The sequence below is a fragment of the Phaenicophaeus curvirostris genome, chromosome 8 (assembly GCF_032191515.1).
Source record: "Phaenicophaeus curvirostris isolate KB17595 chromosome 8, BPBGC_Pcur_1.0, whole genome shotgun sequence".
Classification (NCBI taxonomy): Eukaryota; Metazoa; Chordata; class Aves; order Cuculiformes; family Cuculidae; genus Phaenicophaeus; species Phaenicophaeus curvirostris.
Genome location: NC_091399.1, coordinates 7,985,879 through 8,004,172, shown reverse-complemented (window position 1 = coordinate 8,004,172; position 18,294 = coordinate 7,985,879). Strand labels below are relative to the sequence as shown.

The 18,294-nt window shown below is 42.1% G+C and overlaps 1 protein-coding gene across 2 annotated transcripts in view; it reads right to left on the bottom strand.

The window, feature by feature from the left end:
- The window catches only part of PLA2G4A (phospholipase A2 group IVA), a 99,006-nt gene that overhangs the window by 10,081 nt on the left and 70,631 nt on the right, over positions 1–18,294 (bottom strand). For both annotated transcript variants that reach the window (XM_069862352.1, XM_069862353.1), the window contains 6 exons: positions 13,997–14,219; positions 12,816–12,930; positions 8,513–8,650; positions 7,472–7,564; positions 4,855–4,926; positions 2,504–2,746 (listed from right to left, as the gene is read on the bottom strand). In XM_069862352.1, coding sequence (XP_069718453.1) covers positions 2,504–2,746; positions 4,855–4,926; positions 7,472–7,564; positions 8,513–8,650; positions 12,816–12,930; positions 13,997–14,219 — 884 coding nt within the window. The remainder of the gene's footprint in view (positions 1–2,503; positions 2,747–4,854; positions 4,927–7,471; positions 7,565–8,512; positions 8,651–12,815; positions 12,931–13,996; positions 14,220–18,294) is intronic.

Here is an 18,294-nt window from a genome sequence, read left to right as displayed (position 1 = left end):
ATCCTCTGGCAGCCCTGGTACATCCAATCATCATTGTTTATCAACCACTATGAAGACTGAGTGGACCCTTTATGCTCTGAGAGCCAAGGATATTTATTTCCAGTCCACGTGGACCACTTTCATGAAAGATGCATCCATATTTTGCAAGATGCATCCATATTTTGAGAAGCTTTCAGTCCAAACAGCAAACCATGAGAAGGATGAGACATTTACAAGCACAGTTCTGTGTGAAGCTGGCACAGAAGGGCCTATCTGATTTGCAGTAATGAGATATACAAATGGGTATTAAGATTGTTTGGAAATAAAAAAGAGCATGTTCTAGAGAACAAACTTTGTCACAGATTGCAGCTTCAATGGGAGTATGGGAGATGAAAAGGGCATTTGCTACTGACGTGTAACTCCTATAACAGTTTCCATAAATACTGAAATAAGAAAGCAGAGATTGAGTTACTTTTTCCCTATTGTTATTTACTTGGCATTTTCTCAAGCAATTTCAGTGTGTTGTAATATCAAAGCACAGAAACACAACAACTCTGAGTTCACAATGAAGTCATTCAAGGGGTGTAAAGTTCTAAAGCTTATTTGAGATCAGTTAAGAAAACACTCAGCAAAAATAGCAAAGCGAAGCCAAGCATTTTTCCTTTCATCTCCAGCAGCTGGGATCTCTGCCCCTAAATTCAGCCCTCAATAACGACTGTACCACTGGCTCAGGTCTCCATGGCTCAACCTCTGCAGGGCACTTCAGCAGATCTACAGAAGCTTTGAGACAGCTGGAGATGTAAAGTATTATTTATATGCTTTTTAATTTATTTATTTCTCCTTTGGAGCACCTGGCAATAAAGAGAAAGCGCATCCTAAAGCGATTCAGACTGCTCTCTGTACTCAAGATGACAGGTAAACTGCTAGTGGTAGGAGTAAATATGCAAAGCTTAAATGCATACAGTGCTTTGCTAATACACAATATTTTAAATTTACACCCAAGTTTCCTTTTTCTCTGTTCCCCTGGGCTCCGAGGCTCTCACACACATCAGCAAAAATCACAGCATTAAGATGTGGATACTCTCATCACGCCAATGAATGATTAAACTTTATATAAACCACTGAAATTACGAAGAATTTTAAACTATTCTTGGCTACAATATCATGACTACTCAGAGCTGCTAGATTTGAGCTGAAGTTCAGGGTTTCAGCTAACACTAAAAAAAATTGCACTTATGTCAAACTCTTGCCAGACACTCTACCCAGAGGAATTTCAGGCATGCAAAAGTAATTGTGGCGCAGGCTCATTTTTTCAAACCAGCATTTTATTTTAAGTGAAATTAAATCCCCAGGAAGTCAATAGTTGATTCTGGAGATTATCCGCATCTCTTAATTATGCAAAATTCTCATCAACTGTCATTTTTTCCAACCATAAATTTACTACCCACTTTCCTGACTCCTTTATAGCCACTATAAATATTAAGATTACCCAGTTGTAAACATCTCTGAGATGATGATAATATTTAGAAAGCAGAGTACAGATGGAAATTACTATACAATCACTCAAAGGGATTTGTTACATTAACAAATACACATTAAAGAGCGTCTGCTACTTAAGCTTTTAAATGACATCTGGTATTTACCATTGCGTAACGACCAGCAAGGACAATCTCTTTCCTCTGAACAGAATACCAAGGCTGGACTGACCACTGTTCTTAGGAGGGATGGTTGCTAGTGCTGTGGGAGGACCACCATTTTCAGAGATTTGGAGTTCCTCAGCTTGATGAATACCAGGAATAATTTATAATAACCCAGAAGCATTACAGTTTGCATCACAGAAACCGGATGTAGAGGCCACACCAAGTGTGCACCTTCACTGTGACATGACTTTCCCACATCCATAACTCGGTGCTCTGCTGCCTGCTGAATGGAAAACGGCACCAGCGCCAGAAGAATACCAAGAAATTCATCAGCTCTCACTGAGAAGATCGTGATGAACACTACTTATGGAAAATCTTCAAAACACTAATCAAATGCAATTCCTAATTCTCTGCAGCTGCTGTCCCAGATAAAATGAGCTTCATGGAGTGAGGGAAGACACTGAACTTCTGCAAATGAACATTTTTCTGAAATTCTAATTTTCCATCCCTATTCTTGCTTAGGCCAACATGCAATCTGGATATATCTGCACATTAGCCACACTTGAAATGTGAGTGCACCTGACAGACTGGTCACTCTAAGAAGAACAACATGGTTTTTGCAAAGCAAGGATCTACAAGAAGTGTGTCGCCTCCACAGGTTTTTCAGAGGAAGACAAAGACAGCAGAAGAGCTAAAACATTTTTGGAAGACGCACAAGGAGGAGTGTTATTTCCACCAGAAGGCTTAGTGCCAATAAGAGAAAAGGAACAACACAGGATATCCTTTGGACAAGTCCAAGAAAGTAAGAAAGAGGCCATAGTGAAGGGCACCACACACAAAAGCAGCTTGGTCACCTCTGCCAGCAATTCCTTCTGCAAACCAACCTGCAACGGCTGCATCCAGTTCATCTTCCTCCACGGACTCCTGGGTAAGGAGATCTGCCAGCGGAGAGAGCGGGTAACAGCTGTTGAGGTTCAATCCCAGCATGAAGTTGTGCACTTTCCCAGCACGTCCTTCCCTGGTGTTGAAAAGGGCACTGTCGCCCACCAAAGCCATCAGCATCCGCTGCACCCAGCTTTCTTGGCTGCTGTTCTGATATTCTTCATTTGCCTTGGTGTTTTCAGTGCCTGTAGAGGAAAATGGAAATAATCAATGGCGGGACAGGTAACATACGAGGTATAAACCTGAGATTTCTGGGTCTGCTAAAATAAAGGACTCATTAAAAGAAAAGGAACTGGGTCATAGCCTTCTTTCAAGAAACCAAGGACTGAAAGAAGAAGCTTTACTGGGAGAATTCCAGAGGAATGGAGAGAAATCATCCTCTTAGCTTCACAAGCCAGTAAAAATTTACACCTGCAGTACAGTAGTGTGGATGTGTCCATAGACTGGGAATGCATTAGATGACCTGAGACAGTCTTAATTAATCTGGATGGCACAGGCAATGAAGAGAAGGCTCCAGAGAGACCTTAGAGCAGACTCTCAGTACGTAAAGGGGCTCTAAAAAAGCTGTGGAGGGGCTCTTGATCAGGGATTGCAGGGATAGGATAATAGGCAACAGTTTTAAGCTGGAAGAGGAGATTGAGATGAGATCTTAAGGAGAAATGTTTTCCTATGAGGGTGGGGAGGCCTTGGCCCAGGTTGCCCAGAGCAGTGGCAGCTGCCCCATCCCTGGAGGCGTTCAAGGCCAGGTTGGATGGGGCTTGGAGCAACCAGATCCAGCAACCAGCAACCAGGGAGGTGTCTCTACCCATGGTAACACAGCTGGAACTGGATGGGCTTTGGGCTTCCAACCCAACCCATTCCATGATTCTACGATGATGTGGCTTTATCTGTGCTAGCACCCAAACCAACTTGAGTTGCCAAAATCCATACTCTGTGTAGACCGAAATTCACCTGAATGTGTACTGACACCCTTCTCCATCCTCTGCCAATTGCTTTCCTTAAGAAGACAAAGTCAGTCTGCACAAAAGAATCCTGTAGCATAGGAATTCTAAAATAGCTGAAAATATCCTTTCAGCAAACTGCAGATTGCAATCAATAGTTGGTTTTAATTAACTGAATACAACAAGGAACTTTCCTTGTTGTATTCAAGTAGGTCCACTAACGGCACAAAAGTATTCTATAGAAGTGGGAAGGTTTTCCAAGAGTTTACAAATCAGATTCGTAGGTTGTCCGCTATGGCTACAAACTTTGAGAGAAATGCAGTGTTTCACGCTGGCTACAGGAAATCCAAAAATAAACACAGAATATGGTATCACCCTCTCCCTATTACTCTATGCATAAAAGGAACTAAAGAAGAAATCACATAACTGAGCTAACAATATAATTCACTGCCTCATTGCACAACATTTTTTTCTCTTCCTCTAGATCCTAAAATTACAGAACTGCATTTCCACCTTTGCTTAAAAACATAATGGATTTCTTCAGTTGAAAATCACTGTGCTCCCCAAAAGGACCATTCAACATGGAAGGCACTAGATGGACGAGACAGAGAACCTGAATGAAATCACAGAAATACCCAGTGTTCTAGGTGCCTGAGGATAATTTTCAATAGGATCTTTTTCTTCCCACTGCCCAGTGTTCCCCTTGCAGTTTCACCTCCTCTGGAAAATGAGATTTGGGCATTGTTTAAACACTGTGCCAAGTGCGAGGAACTCCAGGTGTCACGTGTCATTTGTAAAGGTGCTAAAGACATCTCTGAACGCTGGAAACGCAAACTAAACCACTCTCAAATAAATATCTGATCAAGGAACTCTTGAAAACAATCAATAATGTTCGTTTGCTGGCCTGGTGACAATTCAAACATGCCTCTCAGCTCAGTAGCTTGCTGGCAACACGTCTGGGGTTCACTGGCTCAGCGAACCTAGTTTGGGGATGTACATGTGAAATTGCAGACCTCCGTGAAGCCCCACTGAGCTGAAACCAAGACTGAAGATGGGTGAGAGAATCATTTGATCACCAGCTTGAGCAGGAGGCATGAAGTCAAGGCCTTCCCGAGGTCCCTTGTTCAACACTTCTCTATTTCGCTGAGCCCCTGGCTCTTTTAAGATCCTTGGGCCAGGCAATGAAGTTTTACCTGCAATGTAAATGAGAGCAGAGCTCTCGGATGTACGAGGCTATTGGCAAGACAAGAAACCTGGCTACGGCTAACTACCAACACCCACAAATTTGATGATGCTACACAAAAGCTGATGAAAAAAGTAAACTCTGAAATAAAACATGAGGATTTCCTTACCTTTTGGATGCTGCGATTCATCCTCACTGTCCGAACTGTCATTGCTTACAAGGTGCTTCAGCCTAATATTTTCTGTTGAAAGAAATACAAAATTTCTCTGATGTGCTAGAGTTTGATTGTCAGAACAGCTAAGAATTTTGAGTCCTTTCAGTCATAAAATTCACAGAAAATACAGCTGAAGAGATTTAACCTGTTGCAGACTTCTCTACATTCAGAATATGATCAGAATTTATTGGCTTTAGCCTGCAGTTTTTGCAAAGCAAAGCTATTCCGGTGAGCCAAAGGGCTGAGAAAAGGGAATGGAATCCTGACACAGCACCTGCCACTCACCTCTGCACCACAAAGCTGATACACTTCATTCACAAATGGGTTAAAAACAGTGGGGGAAAAACAAAAGCCAAAATGGTTACGATATTCTGCCCGAGTATCTGTGAAAAATAAAGGCCAATGCAGTAAAACAGGTAGAAAAGGTTTTCATCTCCTTAAGTCAGCAAAGTAAAACCAGAAAGGAGCGGACTCCTTTGGCAAAAATCTTCATTTTGTTAAGGTTAACAGTGTTGTTTCCCAGACAACCCCACAGACCTTGTTAACTGCTCACTGCTACCACAAGGCAGTATTATAAAGTCAAAATGAATACTGAAAAAGCAACACATTCCCCTCCCCAGGTAATGTTTGCAGTGGAGGTGAACTCATGTGAGAACAGAAAATGGGCTGACGATGTTATTTTCACTAAAGCCTTTCTTGAAGTACATTACATTTGCAAAGTTTTATTATCAGCCTCATCTTGGAAGCTTATATCCTACAGGGACTGAATTCCAGTGATGCAGATGTATCCAAAAGAAGACTTTTGAAAACTATCCACCTTCATTCCCTAGCACGTGTGCGCTAGGAATCACCTCTAACTGAAACGTGAAGCCAGCTAAAATAAACTCAGTGAAGTTTGTTTCCTAATGAACTTGGGCATGTTATGAGATAATTGTTTTTCTATTAAGAAATGTGAATAAAATAACATCTACTGTTTCTCCCAGAAGGACACAGGCACGTCAGTCTCTTGTGGCACAGCCTAGCTGTCACCATAATATCAAGGGTGAAAAAACAGCTTTATTACCTTTGGTAATGAATCTGGATACAGATGAGCACCACCATTGTTTTTTCCTAAAGAGGATTATACCCTGGTCTTACATATGACACTAAAAACCCCCACAGAACAAGAACAGCTCAGTCATCAGGTATTTTTCCCTAAAATCTTTTTCCTCGATCCCCACTCGAATACCATCAACAGACAAACACACACCACAGGCAAACAGACAAATTCTTGAGTGATGACAGAGGAGACAGGTCAAAATAAGAATCAGTGACCAAAAAAGGGAGTTAACCCAAACAACAAATGCAATTGCTGGATATGAAATCACCTCTTTAAAGCAAAATTTAATACCACACACTGCTCTAGGTATGATTTAGAACTGCTGTGCGCAACATCAGCTCTTCCGGCATCCACTAGCAATTTGCTTCCTCACATTGGTGGCACCGAGATTTCGTTGGGACATCTTCAGCTCGGGTAGTAGATTGTGGTTCAAGTCACACCAGTATGTTCACATTCAATTCCACTTCAAAGCATATTTTTTATACTATATGTGAAAGGAGCCACAGGTGAGACAAAATATGCTGTCTCCCAACATCTTAAAAAGCAATAATACAGATATTTCCACTGTCAAATCTATTGGCAGAGATCCTCCATTAGTGGGTGTTACTGGAAACAGGGACCTGGGGGCACAGGTCTCATGTTCATCCATAAATAAGTACATCATCAAACAGCTGAATACCATCTATTAGGAAACAGACATAGCTAAGAGGCTTTGGGTCTTTTTGTTGTTTTGTTTGTTTTTTTTTTTTTTTTTAAATCAACTGAATCTGTGTTTTCTCTCTACGCATTTCGGAAAAAATGGGACTGTCTAGTACAATTTATTTACTGGTTACATATTTCCCTGTAATGCCATTTTCTGAATAGGAAAGGAGTGCAAAAACCCCTTTCATTATCAACTGCATTCTCGACTAGAACACAATAAAGTCTACCCAAACCAAGCTACAACTCATTCCTTACAGTCATGCCATTTCTGCATTAGGGATGAAACCAAAACCACTAAATTGCTAAGCACAGCATCAGACACCAACTGAAGATTTATAGCGAGAATGGAACAATCTCACAAGCCAGAGATGATAAAAATTGGTTTTATTTAACTAATCCCATCAATAAAACAGCCCAGAGTCAAGAGACTACACAAGTAACTGCCAAGTATTTGTCAGCTTCTGATCCCAACAACTATGATAACAACATAAAAGAGGGAGTTGGAGACTCTTAACTCCAAGATAATAGCTGGATATATGCATGTGACATTCAGTACCTCTGAAACTGCACAGAAACAAAAGCGAAAGAAAGAAAATTCCCAGCCCTCTTTTGCTGACCTCATCAGCACTCGGCAATGTCAGCAAATAGCGACTTGAATGCCACACTCTTACAATGCCTGCCAGCAGAGTGTCCCCCTTCCACAGAGTGAGGGGGCCCTAATTCTTGCCAGCAACCATTCTGTACAGTAGAAAAATAATTTAGTAATATTACCTAATTCTTCCTCCATGGTGGGACCTTTATTCTGAGAACTGGAGACACCAAGCACTCTGTTAAATAATATAGAAAAGGCACTTCCCCAGACGCCTGAAAGGGAAAAAGAAAGCAATGAATGGAGGCTGGTAGAAGAAAAAAAACCCCATATACTGCACTATTTAAGAAGTTGCTTACTCTGTGAACATGCCTCTGGTTTTGAAACACACAGAGTCATAAGCTCAGACGTACATATCAGAAAAAAAAAAAAAAAAAGCAGGGACTGTCAATCCATGGCTGTGAAATGACATGAGCCGGCAAATATGCCTTGCAGCTCAGAAGGGCAACGGTGTCCTGGGCTGCATCAAAAGATGCAGCAGGGCAAGGGAGGAGATTCTGCATCCCTATTCCTCTCTTGGGAGACCTCATCTGGAGGACTGTGTGCAGTTCAGGAATCCTCAACATAAGAAGGAGATGGAGCTGTTGGAATGGGTCCAGAGGAGGCTACAGAGATGATCAGAGGGCTGGAGCACCTGCCATACAAGGACAGGCTGAGAGAGTTGGGGTTGTTCAGCCTGGAGAAGAGAAGGCTCCAAGGAGACCTTAGAGTGACCTTCCAGTACCTGAAAGGGCTACAAGAAAGCTGGGGAGGGACTGTTCACCAGGTCTGGTGGTGATAAGATGAGAGGCAACGGGAATAAACTGGAGAGGGGCAGGTTTAGACTAGACAGAAGGAGGAATCTCTTCACGATGAGGTTGGGGAGGCCGTGGCCCAGGTTGCCCAGGGAAGCTGTGGCTGCCCCATCCCTGGAGGTGTTCAAGGCCAGGTTGGATGGGCCTTGGGCAGCCTGATCCAGTGGGAGGTGTCCCTGCCCATAGCAGGGGGGTTGGAACTGGGTGATCCTTAAGGTCCCTTTCAACCCAAACTATTCCACGATTCCATGAAACTGAGAACACTACTTATTGTCTCATGCTTTCTGTGATCACATTTTAAAGCTGTTGTCCATGTTCTAATAAAATGAGTTTTATTCTAACATATCTTTCTGCCACATACTCACTCACCCATCAAGAAATGTAAGGGATTCTCCCTATACTTCTTCACCACTGTCCCCATAAAAAATTTGCTTCCAAACAAATCTGGAGACATAAAGGTGCCGTACTTTGCCATCCCAATCTCATATGGACTGAATTCCACCCAGTCTGCAAAACAAGAAAGAAAACTTGGCTTAGTTAGCAATCTCAACCTGAACAGAAACTGAGGATGAATACACGTAAGCAAATGAAAGTTCTGTCCAAGGAAAGAAATTTTAGCTAAATAGAAGCTAAAAAACAACATGAATATCTCTTAGTTTGTGCAGAAGTCAAAATTTGCATTGGGTGACAGTCATGTCATAGCAGAGAAGGAATTCTCCTTCTCTCTCATCACAACAATCTTTGGTGCAAATGAGGCTGTAAAACCAGTAGTATCGAAGTAGCCATCAGGAATGAGAAAAACAAAAGGACATCTGGTTTTCATATCATGCTTCAATATGATTCTCCGTCACGTGAAATGCAATGTGGGTCTAGCTTGCAAGTTTCTTCACTGTGATCCTACCAAAAATGTGGAGGGCAGTGACAAGGGTGGCAGAAAAATTAATTCATACCACGAAATTTGTGAAATATTCTAGGAAGAGGCACTTGGATTCTGCCAAAGGCTGAAGTTTCTGGTGAAATCCAATCTGGAAAGGCAAGCATATGTTTTATAGTACCTGCCATTTTATTGAACAGAGCTCAAGAAAAATATGGTATCAAAGGTTCAAGGGCATTTTCTGATCTTAGCAGAAAATTCCAGAAGTGACTTACATTCTACATTGTGAGCTTTTGTTGAAAATGGATTTTAGCTGATTTTGAAATATTTTCTTTGATATTTACATCTGAGAATTAATTTCAAAAAGAGAGCAATAACAAACAAAAAAATAACCTACATTTCTAGTATTTTACCCATCCACTGATTTTCTGTTCCCTATTGTGATTGATTTGAATGCTTCTGGAAACAAATCAGAAATAATTCTGAAAAGGAAAGGCAAAAGAAACAGCTCTGAAAACTCCCCACAAGTCACAGGCTGCCATCTGCTCCTCAAGATATTCCATGTTTCTGAAGAAACACTAATCATAAGGTTAACTATTTCTCCTGAAAAGGAAAGATTTAATTACGACTCTCGAGTTTTGTCTCATGTGGCAATGCCCATCTACACTAAGTCAAATACAACCACCTATTTTCCAAATAAACCACCCCCAAACCTCCATATTTATTGGAGCAGAAGGAAATTCCTTTGAAGATCCAGTCCAGGAATTGAATAGCATTTCCCTATAGATGTATAAACAAGAATCGGCAGATACGGATTCAGAACCACATTGGCAGTGAAACTGGGTTTAGAATTAGAATTAATTTAAGCTGTGACGGTCCACTTTCATTTTGCCTTTCCACTGAAGATAACGATTTCTCAATCTCACATCCTGCTTAGGGGAACAAGATTTCTCCCCTAAAATTAAATGGCTTGAGGATTAACTTCTGTCATTCCAGAAGCTCCTTGGGGCACCAGCTGTTTCAATGAGCAGGTCTGGAATGTTCCAAGAAACAAGAACTCTATACCAAAAGAAATACTGAGTGCTTACATCCCAGTAAACCCAGCTGTTTTCTTGGCTGGGGTTTAATCCAAAACATATCAAAGTCAAACCTCTCAGCTGTACTCACTGCATTTTGGATGTGGCATTTACTGGCACGGAGCAACACACGTGCTCCCCCTCTCACAGACCGATGTTTACTACAGTGACTTTCAGGAGCAAAAACCCCCAAACCATATATTGACTGTCCTGGCACTGCAGCGGCAGCAAAGCTGGTGAACAAGGCTGTTAGGGGATGAAAGCACACATCAAAGTCAAACATTCAGTTCTACTCCCCTCTTTAAGCCTGGACATAGGCATCTTCAGGTAATTATCACTAAAGATACTATCATAATATATTAAAAAAAACAAACTGTCTAAATTGCTGTAATCCTGTTCAGTTCAAATGATTCCTGTAGTTTGGGATATGGCTGGCCCCACCTGGGTCAGAAATGCTCTTGGGAGGGCAACAGGGCCTGGGGCAGGCCACCAATTAGCAGCTGCAGGAAATCTTGCACCATCGCTCCCGGAAGGAATGTGATCTGATATAATTAACGCATTTCGACTTGAAACGACATGAAAGATCTCACCTACACCCACAATCTAGTAAATAAGAAAGAGTAAATATTTCTGTTTGGAACTTACATTGTATTTCACATCAAGAATAGTTGTTCTGTTCTAAAAGGAGAACGGCTTACAACAGAAGCGATCAGTATCCAGCGTCCTACATGAAGGTGTAGATGACAGCCTCAAAAAGGTGCAATACCAAGACCCAGTGGCAGAGCTGATACCTTTTAATAGGCCAGCTGGTAAAGTAAGAGAAACCAGACCAGCCTTCAGGTGCTTCTGGTCTTGCTTCATAGAATCATAGAATCACCAGGTTGGAAGAGACCCACTGAATCATTGAGTCCAACCATTCCTATCAAACACTAAACCATGTCCCTCAGCACCTCATCCACGCGTCCCTTAAACACCTCCAGGGAAGGTGAATCAACCACCTCCCTGGGCAGCCTGTTCCAGGGTCCAATGACCCTTTCTGTGAAAAATTTTTTCCTAATGTTCAGCCTAAACCTCCCCTGTCGGACCTTGAGGCCATTCCCTCTTGTCCTGTCCCCTTCAAGAAAGCCATTATTAATACTATTATTATTACAGATAATTTTGGTTTCAAAATAGGAAATAAATTACCCAAATAAAATTTCTCAGAAAATAAACTCAAACCCCCAAACACTTCTGTTCTCAAATAAACAGGTTTCAGTTTCCTAAGGAGGAAAGTAGACATCCTCCCATGAAAAGTGAAAACTAATTTACAAGCTCGTTTTCCATTCCATTAAGTTTTGACAGCAACATCTCCAAATTATCTTTTTGGGTAACACGGATACAATGCGTGACATATAAACTTCGGGCAAGCCTCTTGGGGTCTCCCTTCTCAGCCTCCTGTATAACTACATCGACAGACATCTCCTTTTCTTTGCACAGCACCAAGCGCGGTGGGACCCACTCACACCCACTCGCAATCAAGGCTAAGAGATGCCATTAAACCTACAAGATAAAAGCAAAAGCCCCTTTTGTGTCACCAGGAGCACGTTACACTGTGTAAGCAGTAAAAACGAGGGAGCATATCTAATTTCATCAAGTGCAATTCCACTCTTAGAAAGAGATAACGCTGTATGACTGCAGACACTTCCCTTTACCCGGGTGACAGATTGATGTTGAGTAGCTTGCTGATGCTGGAGAAACACCAGCTTTCCGTTTGGCTTGACTGCTGCACTGTACTCAGCTATTCATGGAGAGCAACATTCTTTTCAATTGTTAGGAAATAGTTCTTTTGTACCACAGAGAGAACAAACCTTGGCCACCACTTAATTTTCCAAAGACACCTACAGAGCCCATTGTCACATTAGACTTATTTTCAGGCAAAAAGTAAGTCCTATTGACCTACCACGTGTGTGAAATCTTATACCTGAGTAACTTCTTGTTATCAGACCCTACTGTCAGACTGGGGTTCTTTAGCCTTGAGAAGAGGAGGCTGAGGGGAGACCTCATTGCTCTCTACAACTACCCGAAAGAAGGTTGTGGAGAGGAGGGAGCTGGCCTCTTCTCCCAAGTGACAGGGGACGGGATGAGAGGGAATGGCCTCAAGCTCCAACAGGGGAGGTTCAGACTGGATATCAGGAAAAAAATTTTCACAGAAAGGGTCATTGGGCACTGGAACAGGCTGCTCAGGGAGGTGGTGGAGTCACCAACCCTGCAGGTATTTAAAAAACAGGCAAACAAAGTGCTCAGAGACATGGTTTAACTGGCAGACAGGAATGACTGGACTCAATGATCCAAGAGGTCTTTTCCAATCTGGTAATTCTATGATTCTATGATTCCCAGAAGCTGCTGAACACATGTCCATTTCCCCATCACCTTTAAAACCCACCAGGCCTGTCCTTACGACATGCCTGCCTGGTATATCCTCCAACACAGCAACTTCCATTTCTTTTTATACATTAAAATCTCCCTGTACTCAGTTCATAACAATGCAAGTTTTGTTAAGCCCTGAAGAATGTTTCATATCATGGCAAATTCCTTCCTAATCCCTGCTGTGAGACTAATAATTTCAATGTGTATCAAGTTGCAGGACACAGTTTTTCTCAGAAGTAATAAAAAATAGGCTTTTTTTTTTTTCAGCCAGGCACTTCTTTTCAGGAGTGACTCAGTACATACATTGAAAACATACCTGCAAACATCAGCTCTGAGACATCCGGTTTGACATGGAGACACGTAAAGAGTGGGAGAGCACACTGTGCATTATTGACTTTCTCCTTCATGTCGCTCAGAGTAGTGTCCATCCTCTGTGTGAAAAGAAAGACATTATGTCCAAAGGGATCCTATAAAGTCCTGCTGATATTTGGGAGATTACTCACTCCCCTGAAGCCCCCAAAGAGAAGGAAAATGGACAAACTCAATTACTTTCAAGAAAAAGAGAAGAATTTGTAAAAAGAAGTAATCTGCCTGAATGCCAGAAAATGTCCTGGAAAGCCACTATGACACAACAGCAATGGAATGCGTTATGTGCGCATAACAAAGAACATTATTGCCGTTGTTCACTGCTTGTGTCAGGTTCAGGTTTCAGCTAAACATCTGTGCCTTCAGCTCCTTAGCAGACAGGGATTTCCGACCACCCTCACAGGATCATTAATATCCCTTCATTGTTAGAAACTTTCCCTAAAAACTAAAAGCTGCATTGTCTTTTTCAGTATTTCTGAGTGTTTAAAACCTAATAGTAATGTAAATTCATGAAATACACAGTGCATAAAACACGCCTGTGAATCTATTAACACATTTCAATCTTACGATAAGATCAACTCCAAATTCTGCTCACCTGACTCATTTGAAATCTGTGTGCGCAATTCAGTCAATTAGGATTTTCAAATAACAAAATACAATAGTACGAAACCCACCCACTGTTTCATTTCTGAGGTAATAATTAGACACGTGGAATTTTCACCTTGAAACTACTGTTCTGTTAAGCGAGCACTGTTTTTTTATAGCAAAATATGCATAAAGAGGTGAGATCATTTTGTAATTTATTGATGAAATGGCTTGAGCAGTAATCTCACTGGGTGACACAATGTCAAGAGCTTGCTGCAAGCATCTAGAGGTTGAGTTCATCTCTGTTGCACATGACATGATGTTTTCGCTGCTCTTAAAGAAATGAGCACCATTCAGAAACATGTCCCAGAGCAAGGAAAGCATTTTACAAGTTCCCTATCCAGTGTCCGTTCGGCTCTAACTTTAAATATTCCTATTGTTAAACATGCTTTCTTAAATGTTACCGAGTTCATTTCAACAAGGCAGCAACTGTGGTTCTTAAGCAATAGTTTCACAATTCATAATAATCACAAAAAATAAACTCACGTCATGGATAAGAGTTTCCCCTATCAGCATTCCAAAGATATCCGTGAAGGTGACAGGCTGCCCTGAGCTCTTCTTATTCCACAAGGCTTCAATGTAGCGTTTGACTTTCTGAGGAGTGAGCAGCAGAAGCGGGTTGTGACTCACGGAGTTCATCAATTCTTGATTAATCTCTTTTGGTCCTTTTTCTGGAAAATCTGGATGTGAATACAAAGTGGACATGTACCTGCAATGGAGAACAGGCCCAGTAAGTGACAAAGCCTGGTTCAGTGTCAGCTGCTCAAAACATACAATAAGCTCATAAATAATATGATATAATGACTGATTAAAATCAAATTAATTTCTTCACCATTTATATAGTAAATTGTCAGTTCCTCTTCCCAAGACACAGAGAGCCAAACAATTTGTTCTAAATGTAAGCATACAGCCAAACACTCAGCACACGTTTCCATAACGTGTGCAACGTAAAAGATTAAAGCGTTCCTCGTTTATCTGTTCAAGGGACAATGGACAGAATCATCACAAGCTGAAAAAACAGCTTCTTGAGTTGTCACAGCGCACATCAGTTTGGCAGACTGGAGGTCCTGTAAGGACACAGACACAGTTCTTTCACTCCAAGATGGACCTCTCCGTCACCGCAGGTTATTATCGCTATTCAAAAATGCCTGAAATACGTTAGCACATGGCATGCTTTCCAGAATCTCCATGTTTTCATAAGAAGCAGCACAATAGCTACAACCTGTGTGGAGATTTAATTGACTCTGAAAGGTCAGAAGAGGACAATCAGACAAGTCTTCATTGTGCCACTGAGTAACTCTGGACACTGAAGGTCTGTTTACTCAATCCATGCAGAACAGAGTGGTTGAGGCTTGGCTGGTTTAAGTAAAACTATGGCTGAAAACTCAAAACTTTCTGAAGTCCTCAGCACACAAAGGACATGGATCTGTTGGAGCGAGTCCAGAGGAGGCCACAGAGATGACGCAAGGGCTTGAGCACCACGCATATAAGGCCAAGCTGAGTGTCGGGGTTCTTCAGCCTGGAGAAGAGAAGGCTGGGGGGAGACCTTAAAGCAGCTTCCAGGACTGAAAGGGGCTGCAAGAAAGCTGTGACGGGACTTTCAATCAGGGAGTGCAGGGAGAGGATGAGGAGAGACTGAGATGAGATCTCAGGAAGAAATGTTTTACAGTGAGGGTGGGGAAGCCCTGACCCAGGTTGCCCAGGGAAGCTGTGGCTGCTCCATCCCTGGAGATGTTCAAGGCCAGGTAGGATGGGGCTTCGAGGCCCTGATCCAGTGAGAGGCATCCCTGCTCATGGCAGGGGGTGGAACTGGATGGGCTTTGAGGTTCCTTCCAACCCAAACTGTTCTGTGATTCTAAGATAGGCCATCCTAATTTAGCAGGGGCCCATTTCACTATTACTTCTTGAATTAGCTGGCTCAGACACACACATCACGCTGCAGGCACAACCCTGCAGAGCAGTGAGAGACACACACGGCATAAGCACGGCCCTGAGATTGCGGCCTGGCAATTTACTTGACAGCGTGACGAACCCCATCACATGTGTGATGCAAGAACTCGATTCATTAGTCTTTGCGCAGTCTCTAAAGCGCAGCGTGCACATCAGCTCGTGCATGGAACAAGCACAGCAGCAAGCGTCCATGTGAGCAGAGAAAGGAAAACGCAGGAGGAAGAATTCAGCACAAGGTTGAAGCAAGATGACAGGAACAGTCCGGGAGGTAAATGCATTGCTTCAAGGTTAGGAACACATCTGAGAGAACAAGTGAAAACCTGCCTCTCCTCCAGGAAAGGAATTCTCCACCCTTCAGAAAAAGGAAAAAAAAAATAGCATTAATCCCAAGTAATAGATTGCATGAAGAGAAAAGAGGAAAGGGAATGCCAAAGCATCCATTTATTTATCTATCAAGTGAGAACAGTCTGAATAGGTGACATCACCAAGACAGCAAAAGCAAATTTGTTTAAATACAGCTGTTTCCAACATCTATTTCTGACTGGATTCATTCAGATAATCCTGCTATTTTAATACAGATTTTATAGGTCCACATTAGATTAACCATGGAGTCACACTTGGCTTTAGCCAGCAAAGGACCTAATAGCCAGTGGACCAACGCCTTTTCAGACTCATTCAATCTGAATGAGAAACTTACTCTGGTTCATAGACACTGCTGGCATTTCAAAACCTTCTGGCATTTTGAAAGCTTTCTATCCAGTCTGAAAGAGAGGAAGGAAACTTCATACAAGTGAAAAGTAATTGAAAAAAACCCCACAAGGAACAGATCATTATCTGTTCCAAGAGAGTTAACAACTGTGGGGATAGACTATTTCCTTAGAACATGTGGAAACAAATCTTGTGTGCTTCCTTTGAGTTAAACCAGGGGATAAAACTCAGCCCAGGCAGATTCCCTGCTCATTTAAATGTAGCTATTCCAACAAAAGCCTTTTCTCCTTAGACTTGAAGAAATAAAATATTTATATAATCTTGTAATATAGCCTGGAAGGAACCCTGAGGTCTCTATTCCCACCTCCTGCTCGATGCAGAGCCAGCGTGTAAGTCAGATCAGGTTGCTCAGGGCTTTGTTCAGTCAAGTTCTGCTTTCACGCAAAGTATTCTGAGTCAGATAGAGAGGATGACACCTTACCCAGCCCAGTCAAGTAAGGATGCAGCCACACATTCCAGAGCTTGACCACTCTCGTTTCAAAATAATTTTCCTGAGAGCTAATCAAGGTTCTCCTGCTGTCACTCATGGCCATTACCTCCTGCTCTTTCTCTGTGCACCTCCGGAGAGAGTCTGCCCCCTATACAGTTACCCCTTTGGCAGCTGCAGAGAACAGTAATATTTCCCCCGCCCCATCACCTACCTACTACACCTGCTCCTCAAGGCCAAACAAATCCAGCTGCCTCATGTTCTCACACATGCCACTTCCCCAGTCGCCTAGGTGGTTCTTGATGTAATTAATCCAGCCTGCTCACACCTTTCCTGTACTAGGGGGCTCTAAACTGGATTCAGAAGCAGCCCCAGTATTCAAACTGGTACAGAAAATAAAACCTGGTTATGATAAAATCATTTTGTGATGTTTAGGATACTCCCTTGACAAGTTCAACATTTCTTAAGATGTAACGTCTTCTTCTGCAACCTGAGCCATTGGCATGAAAACCAAGGTTTAGAGCTAGATAAAAAAACCCTGTAATTTTTCACTGAATGAAAAAAAACAGTAGTCTTATGGTGTCTAAACAGTTAGGAAACGCGGACTGAATTTGTCAGATGTCTCTGGCTGATGAAAACTGCATAGCTTTTAAATATGTTACATCATTTCATTTAAGAAACATCAAAACAAATAGTTTCAACATTTGTAATAAGTGTAATCTGGGACACCTCTTATAAAACCCGAGAAGACAAAAGGCTGCAGGTTCATAGCACAGGGCAGGGAAAAGAGAAATCCTCTCATTCACCAGGGTGGTTGAGGCAGACAAAATACTGGGGCTCAAACCGTTCTGCTGCCTCCAAAGCCCTAAGCTCTAAATGCCCAGAAACACCTTTCACACAGTGACACCACCCTGATTTTCTCCTGTTGATGTTGCTGCTCACGCGCTGAAGAATTTGTTGAGTCAGACAGAAGGACATCATGACTACCTGGTTAGGGCATCCTAATTGAGACATCTTTGAAGATCTTTTCTCCCATCTAAGCAACTATTTTAGAAACCAACGTAATTTCTAAATTAAACAGTGACAACAGGAGTGATATGAAGCAGCCCCAGGAGGATGTCCTGCAGCACCACAATTAGTTGGGATTCTTTCCCACAGGCTGAAATACAGCTGCACAAATCTCCTTATGCTAAGATCAGTGAGCAGATCCTAGATGTTCCCAGATGTTTCCTGTAAATCCACTAAGAATGGACAAAATGCAGCAAAAGACTTCCCAGTGATTTTGAGAACCTCTGAACGGTGCCCCAGAAGGATATAATTCACTCTAGGTTGAATGAGACATCTTCAAATAGTGAGGAATTTTTTTTGTTCCATTTCATCAGGAAAATAAAACAACATATAAAGATGTTTTGGATTTATACTAACAGGAATTCTTAATTTGTTTGTTATTAAGACAAAAGATTCAATTACAAAGTCCTGGAACAAATAAGATTGGCCGTTCATAAGAACCATGATGTGTGTAGCACCTCTTTTCCACCATTCCTGTCATTGAAGCTCCTAGGAAGATCACCTGGAGGCTGAGCTGCCCTCATCCTTCCAGACATCCTGAAACGCCTCCTCCAGCAGATTTGCTCCTCTG